At 36.0% G+C, this 24,066-nt stretch overlaps 1 protein-coding gene across 6 annotated transcripts in view; it reads right to left on the bottom strand.

The window, feature by feature from the left end:
- The window catches only part of CD2AP (CD2 associated protein), a 186,928-nt gene that overhangs the window by 121,435 nt on the left and 41,427 nt on the right, over positions 1–24,066 (bottom strand). For all 6 annotated transcript variants that reach the window (XM_072642382.1, XM_072642383.1, XM_072642384.1 and 3 more), the window contains exons 2-3: positions 15,890–16,050; positions 7,196–7,349 (exon numbers count right to left, since the gene is read on the bottom strand). In XM_072642382.1, coding sequence (XP_072498483.1) covers positions 7,196–7,349; positions 15,890–16,050 — 315 coding nt within the window. The remainder of the gene's footprint in view (positions 1–7,195; positions 7,350–15,889; positions 16,051–24,066) is intronic.

Here is a 24,066-nt window from a genome sequence, read left to right as displayed (position 1 = left end):
AAAAATAAATTTAAAAAATTTTTTAAAAAAAGGAAAAGAAAATGAAGGCCAAACACAGTCAAAAAAAAAAAAACTGAGTTCATTTGTCAAAAAGCTCCCTCCTTCTCATATTACATTACTCAAATGTCTTTTTCCCACTATTCTCCTCTGGCCCCATTTCACATGAAGACATAGTCCTTATTCTTGTGAAGATCCCTATGAACATACCTATATCTCCAGCATTTTAGAAAAATCCTAATTTAACTCTTATCATCCCTGCCAGTTGCTGTCCTATATCACTCCTCCCTTTGGTTAAACTCTTGGAGAAACCATCTAAACTCACTGCCTCTACTTCTCCTCTCACTTATTCTAAATTCTCTGAATTTAACTTCAGCTCTCATACATTCAATTGAAATTATTTTCCTCAAAGCTACCAAACAAATGTAAATGGAAACAAAAGGAACAAAAACTTATGGGAAACCTGGAAAACAATAGAGCATAAGTACAGAGCAACATCTCCCATGATATAAACCAAGATAAGGTCAAAATGGGTATATGATTTAGACACAAAAGGTATTATCATAAGCAAATTAGAAGAGCAATGAATAGTCTATCTGCCAGACCTATGAATAATGGAAGAATTTATAACCAAACAAGAGATAGAAAAGATAATGGGAAGTAAAATGAGTAATTTTCATTATATCAAATTTAAAAGATTTTGCACAGACAAAACCAATACAACCAAGATTAGAGGGAAACCATAAAACTGAGGGAAAATTGTTTATAGCAAGTTTTTCTGATGAAGTACTCAAATTTCTCAAACATAGAGAACTGAGTCAAATCTATAAGAATATAAGTCATCCCTCAATTGATAAATGGTCAAAGTTTAGAAACAGGCAATTTTCAGATGAAGAAATCAAAACTATCTGTAGTAATAGAAAAAAAATACTCTAAATCATTACTGATTAAAGAAATGCAAATTAAAACAACTCTGAAGTACTACCTCACACCGAGCAGATTGGCTAATATTACAGAAAAGAAGAATGACAAATGTTGGAGGGAATGTGGAACAATAGGAGCAATAATGCATTACTGGTGGAGCTGTGAACTGATTCAACCACTCTGGAGAGCAACTTGGAACTACATCCAAAGGGCTATAAAACTATGCCTATCATTTGACCCAGCAATGCCATTACTAGGTCTGTATCCAAAAGAAGGGTTGGGGAAGGGGAGGCACTATATGTACAAAAAGATTTATAGTAGTTTCATTGGTGGTGGTAAAGATTAAAACTGAGAGGATGCACTTCAATTGGGGAATAAGAAGCTGTGGTATATGACTGTGTTGGAATACTACTATGCTATAGGAAATGACAAACAGGATGCTTTCACAAAAATCTGGAAAGATCTATGAGAGCAGATGGAAAGTGAAATGAACAGACCAAGAGAAAACTGTACACTGCTAACAACATTGATCAATAAATGGTCAAGGATATGAATAGGCAGTTTTCAGCGGAAGAAATTAAAGCAATCTATATATAGTCATATGAAAAAATGTTTTAAATCACTACTGAGAAATGCAAATCAAAACAACCCTTGAGGTGTCACATCACACCTATCAGATTGACTAACATGACAAAACAAGAAAATGATAAATGTGGGAAAAGATGTGGGAAAACTGGTACACTAATGCATTATTGGTGCAGTTGTGAACTGATCCAACCATTCTGGAGAGCAGTTTGGAACTATGCCCAAAGAACTATAAAAATGCGCATACCCTTTGACTCAGCAATACCACTTCTAGGGCTATATCCCAAAAAGATCATAAAAAAGGAAAAAGGACCCACACGTACAAAAATATTTATAGCAGCTCTTTTTGTGGTGGCAAAAAAATATAAACTTTGAGGATGTCCACCATTTGAGGAATGACTGAATAAGTTGTGATTTATGAATGTAATAGAATACTATTGTGCTATAAGAAATGATAAGCAGCTAGACTTCAGAAAAACCTGGACTTATATGAACTTATGCTGACTGAAATAAGCATAATCAGGAGAACACTGCACACAGCAACAGTCACATTGTGCAATGACTGACTTTGATAGACTTAGCTCTTCTCAGCAAAGCAAAGATCTAAGAAAAGTCCAAAAGACTCACAATGGAAAATGCTATCCACATCCAGAGAAAGAACTGTGGAGTCTGAATGCAGAAGGAAGTATGTTATTTGCTCTCCTTTTCTTTTGTTGTTTTGTTTCTTCTTTCTCATGGTTCCTCCCATTAGTTCTAATTCTTCTTTACATCATGACTAATGTAAAAATATGTTTGATGTGAATGTAGAAGCAGAGTCTACATCTGACTGCACGTCATCTTAAGGAGAGAGGAGGTGGTGAAAATGCAAAACTCAAAATCTTATGGAAGTTAATGTTGAAAACCAAAAATAATTTTTTTTTAAATCATACAACAATCAACTGTGAATGACTTAGTTATGCCAAGTAATACAATGATCCATTATGATGGAAAATGTTCTTGAGTTCAAGAGAAAGAACAGATGGAGTTTGAATGCAGATCAAAGTATGTTTTCTTTAAAACTTTGGGGTTTTTGTCTATTTTTTTGCAACATGGCTAATATAAAAATTTGTTTTGCATGGCTGCACATGTATAATCTATATAAAACTGCTTGGCTTTCCAATGGGGTGGGAGGAAAGGAGAGAATCTGAAACTCAAAATTAAAAAAAATATGTAAAAAAAAAATTACATGCAATTTGAAAAAGATAAAATACTAAAAATGTTATTACCTTTGGCCTAAAACTATTTATGCAGCACAGTGGAATCAAGGTCTGCTTGAAAGTTAGTAAGGTACAGAATAAGTCCTGATTATCCCACTATTCAATGTGTGACCATAGGCAAGTCATTTAACCTCTCTGTGCCTTAATGAAATTTTTTAGTACTACCTATTTAGGGCCACTAATGAAATTTTCTTAATGTGAGGTCCAAACATGATATAGCCACAAGCACAGATCTATTTTTCTATCTGCACACAAATGTCTTTCCACAAATCTATACTGAACCTTTTTGACCTCTCTGTAGCCTTTGGCACTACTAACCACCGTCCTCTTCTTGGTACTTTCCTCTCTCGAGGTTTTCCTGACACTGTTCTCTCTGAGTTCTCCACCTACCTGTGTGACCTCTCCTTGTCAGTGTCTTTTGCTGGATCTTTATACAGATAATGGCTACTATCCATGATTGTCCCTCAGGGCTCTGTCCTCTACTCTCTCATGTTCTCAGTCTACAATATTTTATTGGTGAACTCATTACCTCCAAGAGATTCAATTCAGTGATTAAGACTAGGTACAATGAGGCAGAGAATGGCCTCTTTACCTAGTCAAAAAAAAAAAAAAAAAAAAAAAGAATCAGTACCAAAGGGTATAAGCTTAAGAAAAGTGGGATTTTTTGTTGTCTTTTTTTTCTGGAGTTCAGTTTCCTAGGCTCAGGCTAAATTGTAAACATCTGAAGGATTAATCTACTTTGAACCCTGTTGAATCACAATTGTGATGAGTCACTTAGGTTTCATGCCTTCTGGCTCTGAGCCATTGGGGACCTGGGCCAACTGGCCTAGTCTTTGTTATATATTCTTGGAGGGTAGCATTTTGCTAAGGGGGCTTGCTCATGAGAAGGATCTTTTGATTCCCTCAACAAGACTCTGCGAAGCTGACTCAGATATTGGTGTTCTCCCAGTCTGGTGGTGTATTTGTTCAGACAATTGGAGCCCTGGTCTGTTGTATCTCTGCTAATTTCTCTGCTTATATTTTCTGTACTCATTTCTTTCTACTTATCTGTAATTAAAGTAAGATTGTTGATCCTTTAAAGTTGTCTTTCCTATAGAAAAGAAGATCAAAGAACCTGTGCTAACAGCCCACCTTGTGTGCTAATGTAGCTGCTAATACAGAGTGGAAGGCTCTCAGGATTTCTGGTCCAAATAGCAACCAGCGACCAAAGAAAGACCAAGTGGGGCTTGGCCTGGGATATACTGTAGGATAATCAATTAGAACCGAAGTGATTTGGGTTTAAGGCATGGTCCTTAAGAAAAAAAGATGAAGAGAAGGAGAAAGGGAGGGAGGGAATCCCTGCCTCAAGTTTCTCCCCACTCCCAGTCTATCCTCCACTCACCTGTCAAAGAGATCTTTCTAAAAAGTGAAGGTCTGATCTTATCACCCCACCTCCAAATCATTAAACTCCAGAGGCCCCCAGGATCAAATAAAAAATCTTCTGTTTGGTTTTTTTATAATCTGGCCCCTTCCTAATTCCCCAGTCTTCTTAAATCTCACTCCCCTCCTTTCATATATTCTGTGACACCGCCCTTTTTTTGCTACTACTCCCACAAATTACTCCCAACTTCATACATTTTCACTTGCTGGTCCTCAAGCCTGCAGTTTTACACCTCTTGGCTCCCCAAAAGTTTTCTTCAAGTCTAAGCTAAACTCCCACTTTCTGCAAGAAGCCCTTCCCAGTCTTCCTTATTGTCCATGCCTTCCCTCTGACATTTTCTCCAATTTATTTTTTATATACCTCATTTGTACATTCTTGTTGGCATGCTGTCTCCCTCAATAGATGCCTGAACTCCTTGTGATCAGGGGTAGTTTTTGCCTTTCTTTGTATCCTGAGAGCTTACTACAATGCCTGGTATACAGCAGGCATTTAGCAAATAGTTTCACAGGCACATAAAAAGAAAAGTAGTTAAATTAATTGTGATAAATTTCTAATTCACTCAGAGAAGAGCTATCTACAAATCAATGAGATCTTTATGACTTCTTTTAGTCACATTTGAGAGAAAAATAACACCACACAATGTGCACATTTGACTACACTGCTTTATATTCTTTCAAAGCTGCTTATTTTCAGTCTTTAAAGCAAGCTGCCATACTGAGTCTAAAGAAGCCAAAATCAAAGGAGTATCAATTTATTATCTCTTGTAACTGGAAATATCAAAAGACTTCATAGAAGAGCTGCTCACTGTCAACAGAACAAAGGATAAAGGTGCAGGAAAGAGGAAGAGGAAACAATGACTACTCCAAGGGAGTACCATGAAATCAGGCTGAAAAGGAAGGCTGACAACAGATTGTGAAAAAACCCAAATACTGGGATAACATTTTATTCAGTAAATAGAGAGAGAAGCTTTGAAGGTTTTGTAGAACATGATCAGACCTGTGCATTAGGAAGAATACTTTTGTTTTGATGTAAATAATGGTTTGGAGAAAAGAAGGATATTCACATGTAGGAAGACCAACTAGGAGGTTACTACATAAATTCAAGGAAGATAAGAGCCTGAACTAGAGTGGCAACTGCATTTCAATTTAACTGACATCTTTTGTGGTCTTATGTCCTTTATTTTACACATTTAAAAACATTCTGAGAATGAGTCCATTTTCAGTCAAATGCCCAAACTGCCAAATATGTACTTCTCATAAAAATGGTTAAGGTACCCTTCTAGAGTAATGAGGAGATGATACGGCCTTCTATGCCCTTTGGTACAGCCTTCTGATTGAGTCCAAGTCTTATGAAAAAAATCACTTTATTAAGGGGATATATCCTGTTGGATTCAGTCAAACGGCCACACTTGAGAACCTAGAGGGCCACATGTGTCCTCGAGGACACAGGTTCCCCATCCCATTTGTAAATAATGTGCAGAAATAATCCCCAAATAAAATATATCAAAAGTAAAAAGGGGAGAGTTATTAGCACCATGCAGACTTCCCTTTACACTGCACTATAAATAGCCTTAAGGACAATTCTTTTTGTCATGCTGAATTATAAGGAATATTTAAGAAGTCAATTTAAAAAAAAAAAAAACCTAATGACTATAAAATTCAGTTATCTACCTGTGGCTTTGATTCTCTTTTATAGTTTTCAATCCTCCATAATAGGTAAGGATATGTTATTACACTAATTTAGTACTCATGACTAGACTAATATATTGTGATCTCTTAACCACTTTCATTTATTTAGTAAGCATCTATGAATGTTCATCAATGTAGGCACTGTTCATATTTGAATAATATTTATCACTCTTGCCTCTAAAGGGAAAATTTATTTAGCAAAATTCTTGTCAATGCCTGGATTATCTATGTCAGTTTTCAAGTAAAGATGATATGGCATGTTAAGAATTATCTTCAAGAGCATACAGTATATCTAAGATTTGGGAGGGAAATGAATTATTCCATCTCATAGATTCTATTAAATTCCTTTAAATGACTGTGAGTTCATTCTGGAAATACTCAATGGACTACCTGGTCAGATCCTTTTAACAAATTACAGGGAGTAGATACAATGCTTATCTAGGTAAAAGTTTGAGACAAGAGTTACTAAAGTTTATAGCATAAGAGTAGGAGTAAAGGAGGATGCTGGGGTGAATTCTCTCAGATTAATGGATAACCAAAAAATAATTATTAAGTGCCTAATACATGGAAAAACACTAACTAGTCAGAGCCTGGGGCAAATGCAAAGATAAATATGAACCTGCTCTCAAGAAACTTAGAATAGATGGAAAGAGAATTTTTTTTCTGGTTTAGACATGTAACCTGTGACTTTATCAGTATAGGAAATTCCCTCCATCCACAAAGGTTCTGTAACTCTTCTCCAATTTATAATCTTTGATAGTGACCTGGGGCACTAAAAGGTTGTCACTTGCTCACAATCATGCAAATAACATGGATCAGAGGCTTTCAACAGAGATGTTCCTAACTCAAGAATAGTCCTCTTATCTGAATAAGCTGCTGCCTCTCATGGTCATCCTTAAAAACAGCAGTTTAGATACACATCCTTTATTGTAGGTAAAAGTATCATTATCATCATCATCATCATCATTATTTTACAGATAAGGAAACTAGGGGTTCAGAAATTTGCACCAAGTCACAGCAGTGGTATCAGGAATTCAAAATCCTAAAATTAGTGTTCTTACCAGTACACTCAACCAAATAATGCCAAAATCAAATCTAAGTACCTAAAAAACATAAAAAATAAAAACTAGGAAATGAGAAGAAAAGAGGTCATTTCTAGCTGGATGAATCAGGAAATGAGTAACAAGTTTAAATGACAGCCCCGGACCACAAATGATCCATGAAGCATTTATTCCTAAATATAAAAGAACAATTTGAATGCTGCTCTCTTAAATCATTCAGACATCATTTTAAATGGTTAGAAAAGGAAGATAGTTTTTACATACTCTTCTTAACATTTTTGGTTAGGGGATGTGGCTGAATTCCTCCTGCTGGAAGTCCGTAAGTGCTTATGCGTTGCACAAGATTGGCTACATTTCCAGGCTTATCTCGTTTAAAAGGAAAATTTTCTTCCTTGGGTTCGATCTCTCTCTTAATTTCCTACAAAGAGGGGAAATAAAAAGAATAAAGTAAAGTAAGTTCTCAAGATTCTAAACTATTAAAATCTCTAATACAAAATCAAATCACAATATTTGTTAATGAAGTTTATATGGAAAATATTTTTATGTAGCAAAACTATGCAGAAGAGACCAATAGCACATCAAGGAATGCCTATTTCTAATACAAATTAACTGAATTTCAAGGAAAGGTAAGAGATTATCACAATGGGGCAAAGATTATGTGACTGATAAATAGCAGCAGATCAGTGCCTGGGTGAAAAATGTGAACAGTATCCATATACCTCTGATGCCCTATTCTCATTATCCTCTCTTTCTCCACTTTCACATTTCTTTCACTTCATCTTCTTCAATTAATCTTCCCCTGTACACACTACCCTAAATACCCAACTGCAATACAGAAATCACAGGGATGATTTGCAGGGAGGCAAGCAGGTATTTACATTGACTTCCCCGCTGCTACAATTATAAAGTGAAATCAATCTCTTTTTCTTACTTTATTATCCATGAAGTCTGATGTTCCTAAGTATCATTTAAATTCTTAACATGAGAGTACTTTTGAAGGTACTGGAAATTGTCGTGTTTCAAAAGCAACATCTGAAAATTAAAAATGTATGCTCAACTCAAAAAACACTCAAGAATATTGAAAAATATTTTGCATTTTTAGCTAACAATTATAAATAAGAAAAGGGGATTAATAAAATAAACTAATGAAATAAAACACAAAACTTTGTACCAAATCAAACCACATTTTGAAAGATATTTCTATTAAAAGGATTGAGGCATCATTTTGCTGGCTTTCAATTTGATCAAAACAGAAGCTAAAAAGTTGTAGATGCAAAATATGATCTGGTATAGTGAAAAGATCACTGGAGAGGTTGTAAGCAGACTTGGCTTCTAATCCTTAACCTAGAACTAGCTGTAACTGGGTAATCTTGGGCAAGTCAATTTCTACACCATTTTTTTTTTTTTACTGTAAAATGAAAGTATCAGATTAGATGACCTCTATAAACCCTTTCAGAAAAAGCACATTTCCATTTAGACTTCCTCTATAAAGAACCCTGGAGAAGCAGAGACACACTGGATACTACTATTTTCAGTATAGCTGAGTTAATAACATAAATTATATTTTTAATGTTTTTTAATGGAAATCTTTCTAAAATAAAGAGTATACTAAATTTATTTTAACTATCTATGGGCAATTCAGGGTCATGTTTATGCAAAGAGTATTGTGATCTACAGGAGATGCCCATGCAGTGCTATACACCCGAGGTGTAGTAGAACCAATATCCCTCCGCTTTTCTCCCCTCAATTCAAGTTGGGCTAATTTTTCCTTAAAAAGTATTAGGATCATATTCAAAATCTGGTTGGCTCAACAGACCAGAGGACCAGGCTGGTGATATCAATCTTTGGTTGCCTGTGTACAAAGCAACCATAACAAACTCAAAGCATGTTCCAATGCAACGATGACCAAGACTATCAAATACAAACACCATTGAGCTCCTCCTTCCATTCCAAGATTACACAAGATTGCCAGAAACTTGAAGGTAACTAATAGAGAGGTAAAGAATCAGGGATCCTGAACACAGTCCCTACAATCAGTGGGATCTAAGTCCTGGCAGTTCCATAAAGCTCAATGCCCATAAAGACATCATCTGATATAATTCAAGATTTAAGTTCATGCTTCCCTTTGAATCACAACAGGAAATATGGTCAGCTGTTTCAAGAGAATCTTCCTGGAGTCCTAAGACCAATACAATCCCTTACATTCAACTGAGTCCATCAGAGCCCCAACAGGGGACTGAGCCCACTTATGGTGGGGGATTGTGCAGACAGTGAGACAGGGCTGAGAGGCCTGCACTCATTTAGGTCACTAGGAGAGTGAGGAAGAACTGAAGCACAAGTGGACCTGGGATTTCCTTCATTTAGGCAGTTTCTGAAAAAGAAACTCCCTCTACCAATGCAGGTCGTTCTCAGAGTTGCAGAGAGCACTGAAAAGTTAGTGACAGTATAAGTCAATGAAAGTACACGAATCCCAATCTTCTCAAACTCCTAGGCTAGCTCTCAATCCATGAAGCCACAAGCTTTTTCTTATCCTGTTAAAAAAGCCAAAGATTTCATTAAAGTTTCTTATCTATCATGATACACTGTTACAGAATCATACTTGACTTGCAATACACTAAAACCTCTAGCTTATCTCCAGGTAAAATGCTACTCTAGCTATACCTGGCTGATCTCATGTTTCAGGAATCATTTTTGTTTCTTTTTAAATAACATAAAAAAACTAAGACTTTTTATCTATTCTTATAAACTTTTTCACAGAATCAGCTCAAAATTCTAGCACAGGGATTGGGAACCTGTGACCTCGAGTCCACATGTGGCATTCTGGGTCTTCAGGTGTGACCTTTTGACTGAGTCCAAGTTTTACAGAAAAAATTTACTAAGGGATCTGTTCTGTGAGGTTTGGATTCAGTCAAAGAGACACACTTGAGGACCTAGAGGGCCACATGTGGCCTTGAGACCACAGGATTCCCACCCCTGGTCTAGCCTAAAGGTCAGCAAACATTTTCTGTGAATAGCCAGGAAACAAACATTTCAGATTTTGTGGACCAAGAGCCAAAGTCAAGGATACTATTATATAGGTACAGTCAGTTAAGCTATAATGTATATTTCAAAAATGTAAAGTTGTTCCAATGCGATTCATATATTAGAGAACACTTTAAGCATAACTCAAATTTCAATTCTGCTTCTACTCCATTTCTTCCTCAAGAAATATCTTGAATACAGAAACTACCACTGAACAATAACTCACAAGCTGCAAACATTCTCACATTCACTTAAGACAAGAAAACTTCAGGTCTCTGTCAAGGTAAAGTGTCATATTTACTGTAGTTCTTCTGATGCAGTAGTAGCTCTGGGAAGAGAAGGGCTGGTCTGAACTACCACCACCCTATCAACCACAAGAGGGAGTCTGCTGTCCTGAGACTGACTGGACAACTTCCAAGAGACTTTGCTAGCCTAACCATGAAAATCTAGGTAAAGACCAAGCAGCCAGAGGCCGTAGATGCCACCAGTACACTGCCACTACTTATTGTAGTAATTAAGTGTTTTTAACCATTTAATATGTGCAAAAATATGTTGCTTTATTAAGTTTCCATCTTTTGTGTCATTAATAAAGTTTTTAAGTAGTGTAACTCTAATCACATTTGCCCTATAAACTCTGTGGTTTTTGAGTGATTTTGGACAGTGAAGTGCTTTGAGGAAATGCATATTTCCCATACAGGAGAACTAAAAAGAGAAAAATAAATTTCGGCAAAATTTTTACTGATTCAATTCAAGATTCAATACTTTGGTACACTTTAATGATAATGTAGGTCTACTAATAAGAAGAATGGAAGTCTTTTTTTAAGGGGACATTTCACTTAACTGGAGTTTAAACCTTGTTTTCCTTATCATCAAAATCAACCACAAATGTATGTTTACAGATTCATGAGATTTTATATATTTTATTTCATTTTTGAAAATGTCATTTCACATAGATAGGGGACTACCAAATACTGATATCAATCCACAAGCATATGACTTTAATTTTAGCATGTTCCTTGCTTGGAAGGCACATATTGTTGTTGTTCAATCATTTCAGTCCTGTCTGACTCTTCATGACCCCCTTTGAGATTTTCTTGGAAAAGATACTGGAGGGCTTGCCATTTCCTTCTCCAGCTCATTTTATAGATGAGAAACTGAGACAAGCATGGGTAAGTGACTTGCTATAAGAGTCTGTGGCTGCATTTAAACTTAGGAAGGAGAGTATTCCAGACTTCAGGCCCAGTACTCTATTCACTGAGCCACCTAGCAAGGCATTTAGAATTATATTAAATTCTTCTCTTGTTATTTGTCTTTTACCATGTTATTATATTGTAGATTAATCACTTCCAATTGAAGGCTGGGTGAAAGCTGCTCAACTGAACAGCTAAATTGGTTGTGAAGGGTGGAAATTTCTTTTGCACCTGCATCAATGTCCAAAACATTCTGCTGTAACTGTAATTTGTGCTCTGAAAATACATGTGGTGAACATTTCTGTGGGAATACAGATCACGCTTATTGTTTTAACTTTAGACACCACGGGAAGTACATATAGCAATGGGACATTACTTGTGATTCAAATTGCTAGCAGGACTTTGCTGCAGTACATAAGCCAAGTTTCACCTAGTAGAATTAGAAATTCAAGAAACATTATTAAGTCTTCAACAAAAAATAACTTCCAAAGCCATTCAATGCTCAACAATCTTCTTTTGGCATGATGAACATGCACTGATGATAAAAGATGGTCAAAGTACAACAATATGTGTGGGATAAAGTAATTTATACAAGCACAAGATTGTTGGAAAAACAACTCTGAAAAACTTTAGAAGTCTGATCAATGCAATGACCCACCACACATCTCCAGAGGACCTATGATGAAACCTGTTATCAACTTCCTGAGAGAAGTGATAGTCTCAAATGAGCAGAAAGAGTTATACATTTTGCAAAGTCCACCGTATGGATTCATTTTTACTGTACTTATCTGATACAAGAGTGGACGGGGACTTGTGATTTAATTGCTACGGGAAATTTCAGATGAGGAAACTCCTTCTACTGTAAGTCAGTATGTTCTCTACAATTTATTATCTTAGAAAGGTTGAATAACTTGCACAAGATCACATAGCTAGTATCATATGTCAGAAGGGAGGACTTGGAACACAGGTATACTTAATTCCAAGAATATCTCACTATCCACCTAAGTCATGTTGTCAGCCAGCGTATTTTTATTTTTGTCTCTGATTCTACTTCAGTAAAAACACAGGTTACAAATATATCCAAAATCTTAACTACCTAACAGTATTTTCTTTTTAACCTTTTTGTTACACAACTGAAAAAAGAGATATTACAACAGATATATCTAATTATCAAACTTTTAGCATTAAAATACTCAAGCTGCTTATAGATAACTAAAAAATGGCAATGAAGAAAATTTTTAAAAATCAAAAGTACAGGGTTATCAGAAAATCTCTGTAAGAAGTGCAGCTACCACTTTCCAGAATTATTATTTTCCAGAAAATATTAATACAAGCACCTTGTTTTACTGCACTTTGCTTTACTGAGTCTCAACAGTAACTGCATTTTATAGAAACCAAAGGTTTGTGGTAACCCTGTATCAAATACAAGTCTATCAGTGCCATTTTTCCAGCAACATGTGTTCTCATCGTGTCTTTATTGTTACTGTTCATTATTTCACTCATATCCAACTCTTCATGACCCCTTTTGGGGGTTTTCTTGGCAGAGATATTGGAGTGGTTAGCTATTTCTGTCTCCAGTTCATTTTACAGATGAGGAAAATGAGGTAAATAGGGAAAAGTGACTTGGCCAGGGTCACACAACGAGTGTCTAAGACTGGATTTTGAACCCAGGTCTTCCAGACTCTAGACCAAGCACTCTATTCACTGCTCCACCTAATTGCCCCATCATGTCTGGGTCACATTTTGATAATTTTCGTAATATTTCAAACTTTTCCTCATCACCACACATTTGCTACAGTGATCTGTGATCTTTGATGTTACAACTGTAATGGTTTTGGGGCTCCACAAACCACATCCATGTAAGATAGTGAACTAAATCAATATATGTATATGTGTTCTGATTCCTCTGTCAATGAGACATCCCCATCCCTCTCCTCGGGCCTCCCGATTCCAAGACACAACAATACTGAAATTAAGCCAGTTAATCACTCTACAATGGCTTCGAATTGTCCAAGTGAAAGAGTCAATCAATGCAGCAAATATAATTGTTGTCTTATTTTAAGAAACTGCCACAGCCACCCCACATTCAGCAACCACCATTTTCATCAGTCAGTAGCATCGAGGCAAGATTCCACCAGTGAAAAGATTACAATTCACTAAGGCTCAGATGATGGTTAATATTTTTGGCAAAATTTTTAATTAAGATATGTACATTTTTAAAGATATAATTCTACTATATACTTAATAGTCTATAGTACAATATAAACATAATTTTTATATGCACTGGAAAACCAAAAAATGTATGCATACCAGAAAAACACAGGGTCAAAGTAATAATGTTCTCTATTTACTGGTAAGGAGTACATACAAACCAGATGGACCTTGTCTCCTCCTGGTGGCAAATAAATATAACCCTTAATATAAAATAAGGGAGGTTACATACTTAAGTTTCAGCTATTTGGATACATGCAGATTCAACATTTAATTTTGGCTTTGGCACCTGCTGACTTATGAATGACAGCAGTTACAGGCATACCTCAGAGATAATGCAGGTTTCTCTTCCAAACCACAGCAATAAAGTGAATATCACAATAAAGTGAGTCATACAGAAGGTTTTTTCTGCTGTGCACTACTCTAAAGTAAGAATCTAGAAGCTAGAGTTACCCAATTAAGTCAGGATTTATTAAGCACTTACCACATGCCTCAAATTATGCCCTGGATAAGAAGTAGAGAGAACTGCTTTAGGGAGTCCTGCAGCCCAGAAGTCAAGTCCTTTTTTTCTAGTCCTGTTCACTACACCCAGGAATTTTGTCCCTGGGGCTGGAAACTGATAAGGTATTAGACACTCAGAGGAAGAAGTCCTAGATCAAGCAGTTCAAATCTTGGCTGTGTCACTATATGACCCTGCATAAGTTGTTTACCATACCATTTACCTTAAGTCACTTACCATTTACCATTACCTTAGTTTACTTATCCACAAAATGAAAGAGTTATACTGCATGGCCTCTAAAGTCCCTTCTAGCTCTGAATTTATGATTCTAGGATCCTTCCATCACACTACAAACAAGTGATCTTCTAGTGCTTGCATGAATATCCCCAGTGACACAGAAAATGACAAGACATTCAACATTTCATTTTCAGAGTGCTCTAATTTTTATAAAATCATGACTGATAATGTACCAAAATCTGTCATCTAATAATTTCTACTACCAATACTTTTTCCAATACTATTTCAAAAGTACCATGATAAAATCTAGGTACACTATTTCTTAATCTAGTAATACAGTAATTTTATTGAAAAAGGAAATGAGAAAGTCTTCCAGGCCTGGAGAAAACATGTGCTGGTTCCTATAAATTTATTTTGCATTCTAAATGTTCACAGGTGATTCATTTATCTAGGTGGTACTATGGAAAGAGCACTGTGCTAAAAGTCAGAAATAACCAAGTTCAAATCTGGCCTCAGAATAAAATATGCATAGTATGGTTTTCATACACATACACAAACACACATAAACACTCTCTCTCTCTCTCTTTCACTCTCTCTCTCTCTCTCTCTCTCTCTCTCTCTCTCTCTGTGTGTGTCAAATGGTGGCCTTCTGTAGTGAAGAGGGAGAAGAGGAGACATTTTGGAACTTAAAACATAACAAAAATAAATTCAATTTTAAAAAACTGGCCTCAGACTCTTAGTGTGACTGGACAGATCATTTAACCTGTTTTTGTCAGTCCCCTCAACTGTAAAATAGTGATAATAATAGCACCTAAAATCCAAGAGTTGTTGGAAGGATCAAATAAGGTAACATCTGTAAATGACTGAGCACAGTGCTTAGAATGACTGTAATTAATCATCATCATCATCATCATCATCATCATCATAATCCTGAAATTTTCCTGAGTTTCATCAGCAGGTTCGCTGGTCTATCCTGAATTCTTACCTGAAAATCAAGGCTTGAATATTTCAATAGAAAAGAAATATGAAGTACTGTAGTAACTGGGTTATATAAGATTAATTTAACTAACACCATTTTTATGATTATTGTGAGCAATAAGAGTTGTAGAAATACTGCTTTTTAATACAATGCTGATAGGTATGAAAACTATCCCAAGGTTAAAAAAAAAAAGACAAAACAAAACAGATCAGTTCTTCTATAAGGCAAAAAGCATATAACCAGGTATTTTCTCATTAAAAATAATAATAATATATAAAATCTTGTAAATAGGAAACTTGCTGTAGTTAATAGAGTGCTGAACTGTAAGTCAAGAAAATCTGAGTTTGAATCCCGCCTCCATTACTTATTTCATGGTACGGAGTAAGTCATTTAACCTCTCAGCCTCAGTTCCCTCATCTATAAAATGATGATAATAGTAAATTTACCTTACAGGGTAGTAATGAGGATCAACTGAAATAATATATGTAAAATACTTTGCAAAAATTAAAGTTATATAAACATTAGTCATCATTAAAACACAATTGTTACATGGAAAGAGACAAAAGAAAATATTTGAAACATGACACAATTCTTTATAAAGACATCATCATAGCAGATACATAAAGCAATGTTACTACTATCCATCACAAGACAAAAACTCAGCTAGAAGAATAACCTACTCCTAAATGAATAACCTACTCCAAAGTGATCTGACCTGCATTTTAAAAGATAATACCATGGAACTTTTTCTAATACATTTTCTTAACATGAAGCTTCAAATTCCCAGAAGAAATGCAAAAAAGTTAACAATGACTACTTACCTTAACAAAATTATCAGGAAACATCCCCCTTCTTCCATTTAGTTCTCCTTCTAGCCATCCTTCCTCTTCTAGTTTTTTCACATTTCTGATGACATCTCCAACTCGAATGGTCAATTCATCATCATGTACTGCATCATAGTCATATTCCACAATATAGTCAACTAAAAGAAGGAAAAAAGCAAATAACATGTCATGATTTATAAAATAATCATGTCAGGATTTATAAAATAATCAAAATACCAGATGCTAGATGAAGTTATTACTTAACCACTAAGAAATTAAAATAAGTTTCAATTTTATAAGCTTTTATTATTTTTTAGTTGGCATGTGTGTTTGATAGTGAAAAGAAGGAATAAATCTTTAAGGACCCTGGTTAGCTGTTTTTTTAAATCATTTTAATTTTCTTATAATTTACTAAATTACTAAATTTACTAAAAGAATATCGATCAACACAATTAGTGACTTTGCTCAGATTCCTTAAGTCATTGTTCAATAAAGTAGATAAATTACTTTAAAAAAAACCTCATTTGACAACTGCTGAGAAAAACTGAAAAGCATATTGGCAGAAATTAGTTTCATCATATTCAACAATAAAGTTAAGATGGATATACAAACTAAACATAAAATGTTAACACCATAAAAAAATTACAAGAGAACTAGATCAGGTGCATAGACAGGAGAGCTGGGCCTGGAAGTCAAGAAGACCTAGATTCAAGTCTGGCCTCTGATATATACCAGCCATGTGACCCTAGGCAAATCTCTTAACCTCTCAGAACTCTAGGCAACTCTGAAAGTTGATGAAAATAAAGAGGGTGTTAAAACACCAGAGTTCTTATATCAAGGAAATGTAACCCTTCTCTCAATCCAAAATACATAAGCAAATAAGACAAATATTTAAGACCTACAACCATTCTCACAGAACAGTGGTCAGAAGCTTTAAAGTGTTTTATTTTTATGTTTGTTTTACTACATCAAGTAATTCTACCTACAAACAGTTCTCCAAAAGAGAATTTTGGTCTATTAACAAAGTCATGTGCAAGTCATGTCATCATTTCTCTGATGCCATGGTCCTATTTGAAAATGAAGGACAAACATAATCTGTGAGTAGACTGAGCTGCCTGAATGGGGACCCATTTAGCTGGGAAACAACTCATTCTCTCTCTCAACCTCTCCCTCTCCTCTTTCTTCTCCTCTCCAAAAGAAGGTAAATTTTGATGGCCAGAAGCTGCCCAGTTAACTTGGGGTTTACTGGCTAGATTCCTTCCTTGATTCCTCCCTTCCTTGTCTTCCCTAAAACCCTGGACCCAGTGTACTCTGAAGCCCATAGATTGAACAACAACAGGTCCCTGCCCAAGCTCCACTCAATGGCGGTTTTTGGACCTCCTGACTTAGAGTGAATGTCAACAGTAACTGTTTCTGGTCCAAAAAACAACTCTGAGGCTCCTTCCCCTCCCAGTTTGATTTATTTATTTTATTTTCTATTTAAAGGGGCCATCCCCTGACTAATTTTTAAAGAGGCCTATTCACTGAATAGGCATTACTTCACTTTAAGTGAGTACCGAAAAGGCTTTAGCCTAAAATGCCAAGGTTTCCCACTGCATCCTGGGCTGTCTCCAGTCATCTTGATGAATATCAAGTCACTGGATCCAGATGGCTCAGGAGGATAAAGTGAGTCGTGACTTTGCCCAGCCCTCATTCCTCAGAACAAAGTCAAGTGCAAGTCATGTCATCATTTCTCTGATGTCATGGTCCTCTTTGAAAACGAAGGACAAACACAACAACCTCAAATCACTACTAAGATAAAAATAAATCAAAACAATTCTAAGAATTTACTTCACAGTCAGAAAATTGAAAAAAATAACAAAAGGTGAAATTAGTCAATGTTGGAGGGGCTATAAAGAAAATGTGTACCTTTATACACAATCAGACTGTGAATTGTTTTAACCATTCAGGAAAGCAATTTGTAAATGTGTGGGTTTGGGGTTTTTTTTTTTTACTTAAGTGACAACATAATCTTTGCCATTTCTACATATATACCCTAAGGAGCTCAAAACCAGAAAGGTCCTACAAATAATATGTAGAGTGCCAGACAAATTCAGAAGACTCAAGTTCAAATACTACCTCAGACACATTTACTACATCTATGGACCTCGACAAGAACCTTAACTTACAGCCATAGGATTCCCTTATGTGTAAAATTAGAAATAAAAATGGCACTTGCCTCACAGTTGCTATTGTGAGGATCAAATGAACATACGTTAAATTCCTTTGCAAGTCTTCCTCCCCCCTTAACAGTATTTTATTTTTTCCAATTACATGCAAAGATACTTTTCAACATTCACTTTTACAAGACTTTGAGTTCCAAGTTTTTTTCTCCTTCCCTCCCTTTCTCCTGCCCGTTGAAAATCTTAAAGAATTACATAAATATTGACCAAATTGGTTCAAGAATGTAATGTAATATTGTCAGGCCAGAAGAACAAAACAGAATTCAGAAAAGCACGGAAAGACAAATGAACTGATTAAAGTAAAGAAAAGCAGAACCAGGAAAACCACAAACATTTACATAACTACAGAAATGTATATGGAAAGAACAAAAAACCAAAAACTGAACAGTGTATAAATATAATGGCCAAGCTTTCCATTAGAGAATAGTTTAGAAAATGCAATCCCCTCTCCTCTTTGTAAAGGCAGAAGTCTATGGTGTGAAACATCACTTAGACTGTCAGTCACAAGTGATATGGTAATTGACTTGCTATATTACATAGTCTTTTTTTATCTTCTAAAAGAAAAAATCCTTTTTTACAAGCGATACTATTCTGGGGAAAGAGAAGGAATATATTTGGCAACAACAGTGGTATAAAAATATATCCATAAGAACAGAATTACCTGACCAAAAAATGAAATTCCAAAGCAAAAAATGTCAAAATCTTATCCATATCCTCTAAGGCTCTATAAGTTATATATAATTTTTTTGGTTCATTCCAATTCACTTATCCTCTTATATATGGGATTCTCAACCTTTTTTGAGTCATGGTCCTCTAGAAGTTTGATGAAACCTATGGATTTCTCAGAAAAATGTTTTTACATGCACTAAGTAAAATACATGGGATTACAATGGAAACCATGGACCCTAGATTATAATGAAGAAAATGAGGATGAGAGAAAGAAATCCCTTTTAGGAGAAGATGCAAAAAATAAAAAAACCAAGACAAGCTGAAGGGAAAGAAAGAAAGGGCAACTTTACCTGGCTACTTAACTGAAGGGGGAAGGAGAGAAGAATTAGATTAACTAAATTCAAGAAAAAAAGATTATGAAGTCCAGTCTTATATGGTCATAATTAGTGTGTGCTTTGACCTGTGTTTTTTTTTTCCAGGAAAATTTTATCATATATATTTATATTATATCTCCCCTACTTATCTATTTTAATTTCATTACAGTATTGCATTAATTAATAAATCACAACTTATTTGATCATTCCTCTATTGTAAAACCTTTACAGTGAAATTGCAAAAATCTAGAAGCAATACTGCTATGAAAATCTTTGAAAAGACAGCTCTTATGGTTTTGATAATATGGTTTGATTATTTTCCCATTACCACAAAAAGATTCTAAAAGTTTATAGTTCACTCAGCAATCAACAGTTCTCTACACCTCATACAACAATGAATTTAATTGTTTTTAATTACTTTTGCTATTTGATAGGAGGGAGGTGGAAGCTTAAAGCTGTCTTAATTTGCATCTCTTCGGGAGGAAGGACAACAAAAATTAGAGGGACAAGGGAAGACTTCATATCAGAAATGGTGCTTAAGCTTCATCCTGAAAGAAGGCTGATTCTATCAGGGAAAGAGGAGGAAATATATGCTTTACAGGCGTGGAGGTGGCAGGCAGTGCAAAGTCACAGATACAAGAATCAAAGTGCAGTGTATAATAGAAGAGAAAGGTCATTTTTGTGGGGAGCAATGTACAATGACAAGTGGAATGATCGGTTGGGGTCAAGTCGTGAAGGGTTATACCCATTATAAACCTAATAAGAGTTTAAATTTCATCCCAGAGACACAGGGAGACAATGGAGCTTACTTAGAGGAGAAGGGACATGATCAAGTCTGGGCAGTTGTATAAGGAATGAACAAGAATGGGGAAAGTACCTAAGGCATGAAGACCAATTAGGAGAACATTTTAATATCTTCAAGAGATAATGCTGTGAATGGAGAGAAGAGGTCAGTTGTAAGAGATGTTATGGAGGCAGAAAAAGCAGTATCTGACAACTGAGTGGGTATGTGAGGTGAGGGAGAATGAGAAATAAAAGATTAAGTTATGAACTGGGTTACAGGACATAAATAGGAAAATTTGGAAGAAGAATTTGGAAGTAAAATTGGAAGACTAGGTTGGAATAAGGGGAGAAGTTTTGGATATGATAAGCCTCTGGAATACATCTAGTTTGAAATAATTTAACAGGCAATTTATGATTCTGCATAAGAGCTCAAGGAGTCTGGATCTATGATCTATTTGCCTAAAGATGACAAATTTACTGGAGCTAATGAGGTCACCAAGATAGTATAAAGAAAGAGGGGCCAGGGCAGTATCCTATATATACTGCTAGTCTCCCTACAAGGAAAATTAACTCCTGTCATCTCAAAGAAAAAGTATCTGTTGGAGAGAATGGGTGAGATAACAAAAAAAAGGACTGAAAACAAAGGGAAGAGGAAAGGGGCAATCTCACTTCAGTGGTGGGAGGGGTTTCTACTGAAGAACATTCCCATAGGGGAGAGAGATATTTTATAATGAGACCTTAACATCCTTGTCCCAATAAATGAAGAATCCTGTCCACCCCAAATAAATGTATACCAGTCCCCGAAAACTTTAATCACATGCAGGCTCCCTTCCTCCCTTCCTTATAATTTCTGGTTTTTCAATAAATGCTTCAAACAAATCCAACTGTTAGATGACAAAAAAAAATGAAAAATGACAGTTGTTTGGGTAGTTCTGGGAGAAAAGGAATACAAATTCATTGTTGGTGAAGAAATTAATTGGTTCGACCATTCTCGAAAGCTATTTAAAAACCACACCCAGACACTAAAAACAGGTAACATGAAGAACAGGATCTATATCCACAAAAATATATACATAAAATCATTTTTTCTACCAAGAACTAGAAACAAAATACCCATTCAAGTGGGGAATAGATGAACAAATTATAAAATATGATTATAATAAAATCACACTGTGTCATAAAAAAATGACAAAAAGAATGAAGAAAAACTTTGGAAAAACAATACTGATGCACACTAAATTGATCAGACTAAGATAATTTATACAGTGACTATAATAATATAAGAAAAAACAATTCTGAAAGACTTAGTCAAGTACAGCTAGTTCTCATCCCTTCCTGGTCTTAGTGTGGCCCTAACCCCTCCAGGGATCCCAGAGCAGCTTCAGTACTTAATACCCTAAGTGAACAGACAGTACTTAGTACCCTAAGTGAACAGACAGTCAAATCTGCATAATGCAAATTTATGTAAAGCAATAACTGCCCATATGCTATTTTATTTGTTCCTCTTAATACAGTAAGGTAAGCAAGATAGGATATTGATAAACCTATTTTACACAGGAAACTGGAGCTCAGAGACTCAATGAGTTTCGGAGAAAATTTACTTTAACATGCTACTATTGCCTCTTTACAAGGGTACCGGTTTCATGAAAACAAGAGAAAAGTTTATTACCATAGGAAAGAGTACAGCATGCCCTAGACTAAAAACTTCAATAATGAAAAGATGTCATACAATTGAAATAATATGTTCAAGGGAAATTCCAAAGCAAAATTAGTAACTAATTTTAAATCTCAAAAATTCATAGATAAGGCAGTTTTTAGTCTGAAAATGATCTATAAGTTCAGGGACCAAATTTCTCTCATTTTAGGAAAAGATAACTCTGATCACTAAATATTCTGCAATGAAAAAGATGAGTGGCCTCATTTCAATGTGCTGTTTCATCAGGCTATTAAGCTTTAAACTTTTTATTCTTGTTATGATCCCTTATGATCCCACAGAGAACACTGCACTTTTGTCAGAAATAACTTTATGGCAAATAATTCAACTGTTACAACTGTAGAAGTCTGAAGATGCAAGGGACCTTTGAGACGATCCAGTCTAATCGCCTTGATTTACAGATGAAAAAAAATGAGACCTTAAAATAAGTAACTTGTCCAAGGTAATACAACTAGTCAGTGGTAGAGTCAAACAGAACTAGAATTTACATCCTATCTCATCAGAGGCTTTTTCTTCCTACATGAAGTGCCTCAGCATTAGCACCAAGGCTCATAACAGATTGCTCACTATACAATAAAACCAAGATTACAAATATTGGGGAAATAAATCATCATTCAAAATTCTTTTTTAATCCAGACATCAGTACAGCAAAAGAGAAAGAAATTATATCTCACTGATCATCCTTTTTTTCACAGGGAAAGGGTCTAGGAGGGCAGAAAGATTAGCACCATCAGGAGAGATGGTTGCTATTAAATGTTTACTCTATCAGCAACTTTGGCCTAGGATGGAGTTGTTTGTAGGGATTGTCAACTCTGCTTTATATAAAGTGGATGCAAGCCAAAAAGCTGTCACTTTAGACAGGTTCCACTGTGTCTAAGATACTGTTGTAGAGAAAGGAAATAATTTTCTTATCCTCTAGGGAGAGAAACCAATTATTTTTAACTTTCCAGTCAAGAAAGCCTGGTAGCAGGCTTTCAGAATGTCAATATGACTACAGATTCTCTTCTGGCCTATTGCCAAATACATACTTCAGATCATCACCAACAGCCACAAGACCTTCATGTTAGTGGTAGCTCCCTCTATTAGCGGAAACTTAAGCATTCACAGCTAGTCCCCAGGCAAGAAAATGATAACCTTAGAAAGAATAGCAAAACTCTGCAATCTTTCCAGATGAAATGTCTTTGACAGATCTCTCTTTAGGAAAAGTTCACAGAGGTTAGAGAATCTAAATAGATGACCTCTCAGGTAGCAAAAGAAACTAGATTTGTAGTGGAAATAGCAGAGCAAGAGAAAAAGACAGCTACGGCTCTGGAGAGTGACACCAAAGCAACTGAGATGAGTTTTACTTCATTAGCCACAGCAAGGAGATAAAGGTCTGGTTGGACTATGTTAAAGGGAAACAGAATAGGACAATGCTTAGCAGCTCTCGGCTCCAGGAATAATACTTACTTAATAGCCTGCAAGTCAATACCTGATGGGCACTGAATGAAAGAAGCAATCATGCCAGGGTCAAGGGAAATTATTTTCACTGGTTCTCCCCGCCTCCTCCCTAAATCATTAGTGGGAGATCCTACCTAGAAAATGTAGAAAAGGCACATGGAGCATTGAGCATTGAAAAGATCAGCAGCAGAAGCAGAAGCAGGAACTTGCTTAGTGGAGGAGGGGGCCAGCACAAGGGGAAGAAGAAAACTAGCAGCAACAACGGAGACTCAGTAAATAGTAGGAACTCAAAGTGAGCAGGAACTTGCATAGGGAAGAGGAGACTCTGAAGATTAAAAGTGGACTAGTGTTAGCAAGCCCTCCTGTGGGCAAGATCTGCTCAGACTAAAGGAAAGCATAGGGTTTAGCAAGACTGGGATAGCTGCCTGTGTGTTCGTCCTTCGTTGCTGAAGACCACGCCATCAGACAAATGATGACATGACTTGCATTTGACTTTGTTTTGAGTGAGGTAGGGCTGTGCAGGTCACCAGCCTCACTTCTCCTCCAGAGCCATCTGAATCCAGTGACCAGATATTCATCAGGATGACTGGAGATGACCCAGGATGAGGCAATTGGGGTTAAGTGACTTGCCCAAGGTCACCCAGCTAGTGAGTGTCAAGTGTCTGAGGTGACATTTGAACTCAGGTCCTAGTAACTCCTGCACCACCTAGCTGCCAGATTGCTGTCTACAGGTTAGCCATACAGTTAGTTAACCATAACTCGTGTATATGTTGTTTCCCAGTCAGTTATTTATGTAGCAAAAGCTCCTATAGAAATAACAAAGGAGTCAGGGGAGACATTTCTTTTGAACTTCTCAGAACCAAGGCTATGGTGAGGGGCAGAGCTTAAGTGAAGTAGCCCCACCCCAAATTGTGCCAGAGAGGTGGGGGCCCTGGAAGAGTGCTGTGCCCAGAGTCCCACAGGACCTGGAAG

Source organism: Notamacropus eugenii, chromosome 2 (assembly GCF_028372415.1).
Source record: "Notamacropus eugenii isolate mMacEug1 chromosome 2, mMacEug1.pri_v2, whole genome shotgun sequence".
Classification (NCBI taxonomy): domain Eukaryota; kingdom Metazoa; phylum Chordata; class Mammalia; order Diprotodontia; family Macropodidae; genus Notamacropus; species Notamacropus eugenii.
Note: the sequence above shows the minus strand (reverse complement) of the source record. Positions and strands in the feature narration are given on the sequence as shown.